Below are 10147 nucleotides of genomic sequence, written 5' to 3'. Positions count from 1 at the left end.
CGAGGTCCTCCCGCCATCGAACCACGTGAAGCTCAACACCAACGAGACCTCTAAAGGCAACCTGGGCTTAGGAGCTGGTGGTGAACTCACTTGTGACGAAAGTTGGCAACTGGTTTGGTGGATTCAAATCATGGTGCATGATTAGAATTAGGGAGTTCTCTCTTTTCTTTTTTTTGGTCGGCAGATTTAGGAAGTTTATGGAGCCTCAAATTGGCTATTTTATTACGGTTAGACAAAAAAACACAGTTGGAAATTTATTCTCAAGTAATTTTGTCTTCAATTCGCCCAAGGCATATTAGCACTAGTATTGTGGGATGATCTGTCGGAGGAAACTTGTCCAACCTTGGACAACTATCCAACAATTCAGATAGCTTATGCCTTTAGGGAGGGCAACAAATGTGCTAATATTTTTGGCTAATTTTGCATAAGATTTAGAGAGTCGGGTGTTTGGGCTATGCCCACCTATACAATTGGTACCTTTTCTTTTAGGGGATTAAATTTGACTCTTTTGTACATCAAAAGTTATGATTTAGTAAATTAGGCCGAAACTTCCTTCTTATAATTAAACGAAAAAGAAAAGAATTGACGTTCTCATCAGTATTGATCTATATCACCAGCAATACTCCCCATGTTCACTATGTAGCTCAATCTATTTGTAGTCCCTCTGTTATCGTAGAAACTTGCTAAGAGTCATATCTTTTCCAAACCCTTTTATACTGTTGATCCTTCCCAATTGGATATAGGCATAGTTTGTCTACAAATCTATCGCGACCTACCCCGCGAGGGAGGGAATAAGTTTAGGAGTATTACCTAAAGGACAGGCCTATAGCCCATGAAGGCACTAGCTCTCCCAAACATATGCCTCATGTGACGTCAGAGTGTTCATAAGAATTTTATAGTAAGGAGTTGCCACTAGCCTGTTGGGATTAGCTAGAAACCAATTACAGCATAGGAATGTACCTCACTTCCTATGTAACCAGAGAATTTATGGTCAAGCACTTGATTACACTAACTAATCAATTAGTGCCATTTTGATATCTAATCCTGTTCATTTAAAAAAAAATTAGTCAAACAATTTGGATTAATTTTAAAGCAAGGTAATCATAAGAGTGCGCAATCACTAAAATAACAATCAGCAGCCAAGGAAAGTATTAAATAAATTGCATGGGAGAGCAAAGATTTAACATTATCAAACAAGAAGCATGCCATCTCTAACTAAGCTAATGGAAGGCCACAATCAACATAAAGAAAGTGCACCATTAAGAGCATCCGTCTCTAAGGACAATTAAAACCCTAAAATACTCTTAAAGGCTTGGTCACTCTTGTGCATAATTTCAAATTGAAAGGCTTCCACTTTTCAACAGGAAATAACCTAAAATATTAAAAACATTTTCAAGGATTTTTTTTTAAAATTTTGAATGTTTAATAATTTTTTGTAATTTTTTTTCGACCCAAAAAAATAAAAAATAAAAGAATTTTTTGGGAAAATTGAATTTTCAAATTTTCCAAAAAATAATTCTGGATTTTTAAATATTTTTCAATTTTTCCTTTTTAATTATTTTTCTAATTACTACTGAAAATTTAAATATTTTCCAAATTTTGGAATTTCTTGAAATTTTTAAAATTTTTCTTATTTTTTGATATTTTAATTTTAAAAAATCAAATTTTTAATATTTTCTAGAGGTTTTTGAAATTTCGAAATTTTTTATTTTTTTTATTTTTTATTTTTTCGGAAATTTTTGAATTTTGAAATTTGTTAATATATCTTTAATATTTAATATTATTATATTCAAAAAAGGGTTTGGTCCCAAGTAAACCCGATCCAGCCCATTGAACACCGCCATGAGAATAAATGAACAGTGAACTATCATTCTTTGAATTGACAAATAAATTTGCGAGAAGGAATGAACTTAACTCATTATACCAAGCCAACGGAGCCTGCTTTAACCCATATATGGCTTTGTGAAGTTTGCAAATGTGTGTTGGTTTTTCTAGGTCTTTAAAACCAGGTGGTTGCGACATGCAAACCTCATTCAAGAGTTCCTTGGAGGAAGGCATTGTTGACGTCTATTTGTCTCAATGTCCATCCACGCATTAAAGCCAATGATAAAACCACCTGAATAGTATTTGGTTTGATGACCAAGCTAAATGTATTAGTGTAATCAAGGCTCGGTCGTTGGTGAAAACCTTTGGCCACAAGACGTGCCTTGTACCTCTTAATACAGCCATCCTCACGTCTTTTTATCCGATAAACCCATTTGCAACCTACAACATTCAAAGATGAATCAAAATGTACTAGTTCCCAAGTCCCGTTACGAATAAGGGCATTGATCTCAGCCGACATTGCTTCATGCCGTTGAGGATCGCACATAGCTTGTATAATTCCCGTTGGTTCTATAGTTGGTGGAAGTGGATGTTTAGTGATAATGTGGTTGATTTGTTAGGGCTTGAAAATATTATTTTATGATCTAGTGGTCATTTTGTAGGTTCTTGTAGGTGGATTTTTGGGTGTTGATGGTTGGTCATTATTGATAATGGCAATTGGGTTTTCAAGAGGTGGCATTTGTTAGGATTGATTTGAAAGTTGGAAGTCGATGAGGATGCAGCATGGATGGAAAGTTGCTTCGAGGGGGCACCTGTGCAAATAGTCCAATGTTTAGCACTAAAACCAGAAGTGAAACAGTAGGTGGAGGAGATGAACTTTGAGGGGTTGACAAGACACTTTTAATATTGAGAAGTATTTGGTACGGAAATATGTTTTCTTCGAACATAACATGACATGAGATATAAAGACGATTATTTTGTGGATCAAAATATTTATACGCACTTTGTGACAATGGATACCCTAAAAATATACATTGTCAAGAGCGGGACATAAGTTTATTTGTGTTGTAAGGACGTAACCACGAATAGCAAAGACAACCAAATGTGCAAAGTTTTTTTTATAATTGAGAGCCATTTGGAATAATGTTTGAAATAGTGAATGCATATTTAGAACAGATGTTGGTATACGATTAATGAGGTATGTAGCAATTTGAAAAGCACATGACCAAAAAGAATGTGGTAGATTTGATTTGTGTAATAGGGCAAGTCCGGTTTCAACTATGTGTTGATGTTTTCTTTCCGCAGTTCCATTGTGTTCCGGTGTGTGTGGTGGTGTAATTAGATGGGAAATTCCATGTTTTGCAAAAAAAGGTTTCTAGTTTTGAAATTCTCCACCACCATCCAAGTATAAATTTCGAATAGAGACAGAAAATTATTTTTCAACCAAGCTTTTGAACTGTTCAAAAATTTGGGTAACATCAGACTTTTTTTCTTATAAGATAAAGCCAAGTGTACTTTGTATAGTGGTCAACAAATATAAGATAGTAAGGGAACCATCAATTGAAGTAGTTGACACAGGACCCCAAACATCGATAAAAATAATATCAATTGGAAAATGACTCACAAGAGTTGATACCCCAAATGGAAGTTTATGACTCTTATTGCACTGACACGCATCACAGGATAACTTAGAGCCTACAATTGACTCAGAAGAAAAACGAGTTGGAAAATTATTAAGAACATGACTTAGAATATGAAATGAAGGGTGACCTAGTCTATTGTGCCAAACCCGAATTTTTTCACTCACTGACAAAGGCTGTGAATTTTGGATAAGTGTTTGTGAGAGGCATCCAATACACACCACTACTAAGCACTCCTCGAAGCAACGTCGCCCCCATGCGAAAGTCCTTCACCAAAAAATAATTGGCAAAAAATTCGATAAATTAGTGGTTATTGCAACAAAATTGTGAGACGGAAATCAGGTCTTTTGTACTATCGGGTGCACATAAACATTGGTTAATTTAGAGGATTGGTTTGGATAGGATAAATTAGTAGAACCAACATGACTGATACACAAACCTATGCCATCACCAATGACGATCTCGTCGGGACCTTCGTACTTGAGTGAGTGGTGAGGTTGTTGAGATTGCTTGTGACGTGATGCTCCTGAGTTTAGTAGCCAGCCATTTTCTTGACGTGGAGTTGTTGCAATATGAGTAGTAGGTTTGCAAAGACTATTTCAAATGCGAAAACAAGATTTGGCCGAGTGTCCATATTGATCGCAAAACTGACATGTCGGATGAGGCTCTCTGTTGTCCCGATCAGAATACCTCCTGTGAGAAGGTCCACGATGCTGGTTAGATTTAGAGTGAAGTGACTTCCATGGCTAGGGGTGCAGAAGGTTGCCAAAAAAAAATGCAAAGTAGCCGAGATCAAAAAGCTCTTAGGAGCAAAATTGCTTTGATACCACGAAAAAGCTCACAATTTGTGAATAATTTTTCATAACACTTAATTTACAGATTATACACACTTATAAAGAGAAGGAAAAATACAATCTTTGACAAAGCAAGAATCACGAAATGCCAACTCATCTACGGTTGGTATGCTAATATGAAATTCAAAAAGATATCAAAAAGATTTCATATTCAAAAAATAATATCAAAAAAGATTTCATATCTTAATAGACGACTCCTCTCCTCACCGAACGCTCCCCTCCAGCTCTCGCGAACCACAACCGGACCACCGCTGTCCGCTGGCCCTCCATCCCGACTGGCACTGGCCACCTACTCCAGCGACCGTTTGAACCACCAGTCGCCCTCTCCAGCTCAAAATGAGCTCACCAAACCTACGACTCCCAATGAGTACGTTTCCAGCAAGACAGAGAGGGCAACAACAACAACAGAAGCAAGAAACATAGATTAAAAGAAGCAAACTCAGACTAGGGCAACGTTAGAGAAATGGGCTAAGGATGAACCGCTTCGGAATATCACTTTGGCATTTTATCAAACCCGTAACATGCCATTTTAACAGCGATTTTCTGATCCACTTCCCGAGGGATTCTCGGTCTAAGGACAACACATGGGCTATCACGTCACCTCTACTTACGACGGATCACTCTCACATTGTCAGGATTTTCACAAAATCGTTGATACGTTCCAGAACCTTAGTTTCGACCCAAACAAACCGATGGAACTCAGATCTCATTCACGCATTATTACAAACAGGCATGCATTGCTTGAGAAGGGTTCTCCGACTCAACCGAGACTCAAAACGGGCCCAAGTTCCTGACACAGCGTATCAGAACACGCAGTAGCATTAATGAAGGACCAACGGGACCGGAGCTCGCGCGAACTGGTCGGCCGCAAGCTCCGGTCCGACGCTTCCAAAAAACAGGGGGACTAGTGGCTCGGGGGGCTACCTGGTTCGGATGAGGTGTAGCGATGGACGGCGACTGCTGGACAGGCCTCCGACGACGGCTTATTGTTAGACAATTCATATAAAACTTGATGTGGAAATTCATAACAAATCAATGATCTTTGATCTTCATGATTTTCACAAATAGATTCAAACAAACCTTTATCCATAGCGCTACACTTGATGATGATCGTTGTAGAAAACCCAATGATCTCGAACCAAAAGGAAAAATCCGATTTCTCTCCCTTAACCCACTAAACCTTAATGTATTCAATTGATGGATGAGAGAATACGTTCTTTTTGGTGTTCGTGTGTGGGTGGAGAGAAGACCGGACTCTATTTATACGTTCGTTGAAAAGGTGCCTTCCATCAAAGCGATATACCCTTTCGTTTTATTAGAGTCGTACCTTCTAATAACCAATATTATTTATAGCATTTCAATCATTATTAAACCATATAATAAATCACATAATATGGGCCACAATAATTCTTACACTTATTACTCTCTCGGGTTTGCTCTCTCACAGCCGAACAAGAAAAGGCCTCCCCCCAAGAATATCTCTCTAGTTTTCAAGCTCGGCCAGCAAGCGCGCATGGCTTTTGCCACCGCCAGCTGCCTTGCCGATCTAGCTCCGACCTTGAGATCATGTTGCGCGATCCGCTACCCCCTGCTCCCTCACGATCCTCTGTCTCCTATGGCTCAAACTTTGCTTTTCCTCCTCTCTGCAGACAGCGTGAGGGGGAGGGAGAGGAAGAGGAAAAGAAGATTGGGCCGGTGAAGGAAAGGGAAAATGAAGGAGGCTGGGCTAGGCCCAAGCCAATGGAAACGGATAAAGAGAAAAGGAAAGGAGACTGGCCCGGCCTCGATTGTTTTTTTTTTTTTCTTCTTTTTTTTTGGTCTCTTTTTTTAAATAATAGTTCTCTTAATTAAATTTCTATTTTATTTTAACAAGATGGATCTATTAATTCTAATACAAATGCTCCTAATGTTTATATGTCATGCAATTTAATGGAAATTATTTTTGCCAAGGTTTAAAATTTGATCCCAAATTTTTTACATTATTAAATCTTAAATAAAATGGTAAAATTTAAGTGTCAACAAAATCCTACTATTTACTGAAGGGATTTTTGCCTTGATGCTATCTGTTTTATGTGAGTCAAGACTTTAATAGGAATAATCTGAGCAACTACACAAGGTAATGATCATTTGAAAGTGGGTGTTAATATATGAATTACTCAATAGGGTTTCTTCCTGCATATGTGTTCAATGGCTAAAGCTTAAGTGATGATAACTTGCATGCAAGAAGTTACTCGCCCACCAAACATTTTGTACTTTTTCTTTTAGTTTCAAGTTTGGTTCTTTAGTACATTGGAAAGTCACAGTTTGATAAATTAGGCTATGGCCTTCTTCTTTAAAATTATTTCAATATAAATAATATTTGAATTCTAATATAAGAAAATAACAAAAAATAAAATTTTATTTTTTTAATTTAATCATATTTTTATTTGTATATTCAAATTTAATTCTACCTTATAATATTCAATATCTAAATATATATTTACTACATATTTTAGGTGTTTTAGTATTTTAGGTATCTTAGTACAATTTTTCATTTAATAAAATTTTATTAGAGAATGATGGAACGGGAAGAAAGAAATAAAAAAGAAATTAATTAAAAAAGAGGAAAATAAAATATAAAATAAAATAAAAGTAAAGCAAATAAGAGTGTCAAGAAATTTTTACCATCTATGTTTGTAAAATTTACGATTCATATAGGCATTTATACCAAGTTATATATATAATATGATGTAAATATATTCAGCTTTATTATTATAATCACTAAATAGTTAAATAATATAACAAAATCCCTGAATTTTATATTCAAGAATCTAGTCCTATCTTAATTAAAAATCCAAACAATCAAATGTAACATTTGATTATAAAGCCAACTAGACAAATCTATATCCGCTTTGGTGTCGGGGAAGTCACGTGAATTTATGGGGGGTTCAGTTCAATTCCTTCTGCCCTTCTCAACTTCCATGGCGTTCCCGATTTGATGTCTCAATCTGTCCCCGCGAGTCGTGCAACCATACAGCCTAGAGCCGCGCGTGATTGGCAGCGTGAACGAAATCAAGTAAGCTGCAATGTCGAAAGAACACACGAGGTTCTTGTTCTTTGACAACGTTAGAATTTCCCCAGACGTGCAACCGGGATTTGCTGTCCGAGGCAACTTTCCAGTTCCACAAACGCCTCCCCCGATCGATCGCTCGGTCGGTATGCGAATGGACAGACTTTGCCGACGACGAGGAGTGGTCAATCTCGAGGGAAGTTCACTGATGATGATGGTCTGGGTCTTGTGGAAATCCGGTGCGCGTCAGGTTTGCACTGAGATGAGATGATGATCCTTACCGAGTGCTGCTGACGTAGAAACGATAGAAAGTCCAGGAAAGTGGCCCCCAGGCTCAACTCGACTGGACTTTGCGCCGTGGCAGGGAAAAGGATCGGATAAGCCTGGTCAACTTTGCGTAACCTATGACGTAGCCACGACGCAACGACGATCGAATGCCTGCGGGATATCTCTTTCCGTAAGCTGGAAAAAGTAGGTACTAGAATCGGACTCCCTAGAGATAATTTCTCGATGTGCTCTTACGCATCCTCCACGCCTCGGCTAAGTTAAATGTCAGGCCGCCCCTTCTAGTTTCTACTACGTCCTTGATATTTATCGTTCGAAGTTGCCAGCTCCAAGAGTACAGAAACGCCTCTCCGACGATCAAATCCCACCGCCGAAGTTGCGATCGAGCTGTTCGACTCGAGCTCGCTCGTTAACCAGGTCTAATTCTAAGGCCGCGCTATATGGAGATCCATTTAATTCAAAGAGAAATCACCGTTTCTTCCCTTCTTTTTCGTTCTTTTCTTGGTTCCTTTCTTAGGGAAGCTTGACAGATGCGTAGATAAATGACTCCAGATTTGGCGGAACTACGCACGACAGTAAAAACACCAGGGAAAAGAAAAGAAGAGAAAAGAGCTCAAATTCCACCATCATCTTCCCTGGGAAAACAAGAAGTTACTGTTCTATCCCAATTAGAGGGCAAGAGCAGAGACCGACAGACGGGACAAGTCACCTGATTATGGTCCACCCAGCGATCCAAGCACTCCCTGTGGAACGCGTGCGAGCAGCTGCTCAGCTCCCTGACCTCGTCCCTCCCCTCGATGCTGCTCAGGCACACCGCGCACCCTCCTCCGCCGCCGCCGTCGCCCTCTCCTCTGCAGCCACGCCTCTCCAGGAACCTCGCGTACTCGACGACGGGGACTTGGCTCTTGATCATGGCCGTCAGGGTCTGGACCGGGACTTGGACAAACGACGGCGACAAGCCGTCCATGATGATAATGGGGTCGGGGATAACTTCTCCTTCCTCTCCTTCTTCTTCTTCTTCTTCTTGTTCCTCTCGATTATAAGGTTTGAGCAGGCCCAGATGAGCGAGGGCTGTGACGAGCGCGAGCTTGAGTTGACACAGGACATCCATGGCGGTTCCACGAAACTCCATGAGAGAGAGAGAGAGAGACGCACACTAATGTGGATAAGAGGAAGAGGTGAAAAGAGTAGTCTATATGTTTCTTGAATCGGCCGTTGACGGCAAAAATAGTTTCTTTAATGTTAATACCATAAAAAAGTCTAAAATTAGTAGTTTATATCTTGTATAATCCAAACTAATTTTCGAATAAATTAATAGACTCTTACCAAATTTATTACAAATTAATTTTTATATTGCGAATTGGTACACCATGCCTTTTACATGGTGCATCCAATTATTTGCTCTAAACGAACTGCCTTAGCTATAGGGACGTCCGTTAAGCCTTATATAAGGCATCTAAAACTTACTATTTAAATAGATGACTTTAATAAAATGCATAATTCTGTCATTTTAAAAGTAATTTGAAAAGTATTATTTTCTCTTGTGGTTAACTTATCAAGACCATTCAGATAATTGAATTTGCACACCTTTTTCTATATAATGAAAATGAGATGTATTAATATTAATTCATAAAACCCTTAATCTAATCATCCACTCCATCTCATATGAACTAAACTTCCGAAAAAATGTACTCGAAAAAATTAATTGAGATGATTATTTATTTATAAAAACTACACAAAAATATCATTATTTAAAGATCAAGCATTACCTCGTGAATCCCTCAATAAGATTTGTATCAATTGAGGTGGGACAAAAACATCGCGATTTCGAATAATATAACCCTAGTTTGGCGAGAATGAACTGCTTGATTTAGATCTCAACCGTTCTGTAAATTGCTATCTTAATTCTGAAAATCAAGTATTAGATGTCACAAGATTGTCTTTATGTTCCAGAGCAACCGCCCATCTCACCTTTTGCAATTCACCCTTTCGGACAAAATACGTACGCTGTAGGCTGTCGGGAGAGGAGGAAATTCCGTCATGTCGTGGGGGCCTCAGCCGGGGCCGCGTTTATTGCTCTCGTCAGTTCCTCAACGGCGGGCCGATCGATTCTGTCCCCGCAAAAGTCACGCAAACCCGCAGTCCAGCACTGCTGTAGCGTTGACACGATGCGTGAGTTGCTTTGGACCTCGATGGCTCGGTTCTTCGTGCTGCTGCGACTGCCGACGCAAGCCTAGCACTGCCGCAGACTTTGTCAAATGTGGAGGCGGGCTTGATCCCGATGGCTCGGTTTGTCCTTATAGGGAGAAACTGGATGCGAGTGACAGAGAGTCTTGGTACAAAACCAAATAACTTTGAAGTTTGCGAATCCGACTTTATCGTTGAACAGAACATGCAATAATTCTCCATAAGGCCCACCAGCAGAATACAGTATCCAATCACTTATGTGACACCTCAGGTATGCCACCCTCATTTACGTCATCTCAATAATTGTT

At 39.0% G+C, this 10147-nt stretch overlaps 1 protein-coding gene across 1 annotated transcript; it reads right to left on the bottom strand.

Moving 5' to 3' along the window:
* Positions 1-8265: 8265 nt before the first annotated feature.
* Positions 8266-8763, bottom strand: LOC104446175 (probable E3 ubiquitin-protein ligase RHA1A). The gene has a single exon (XM_010060073.2). The coding sequence runs from the start codon at positions 8761-8763 to the stop codon at positions 8266-8268; it is 498 nt and encodes a 165-aa protein (XP_010058375.2).
* Positions 8764-10147: the final 1384 nt, after the last annotated feature.

This window comes from Eucalyptus grandis, chromosome 5, assembly GCF_016545825.1.
Source record: "Eucalyptus grandis isolate ANBG69807.140 chromosome 5, ASM1654582v1, whole genome shotgun sequence".
Taxonomy (NCBI): domain Eukaryota; kingdom Viridiplantae; phylum Streptophyta; class Magnoliopsida; order Myrtales; family Myrtaceae; genus Eucalyptus; species Eucalyptus grandis.
The sequence above is the reverse complement of the archived record's forward strand: the minus strand, read 5'-3'. Positions and strand labels throughout refer to the sequence as shown.

Bases quoted from the DNA above. Each gene is read 5' to 3' on its own strand.
- LOC104446175 (XM_010060073.2), bottom strand. From the start codon at position 8,763: ATGGATGTCCTGTGTCAACTCAAGCTCGCGCTCGTCACAGCCCTCGCT.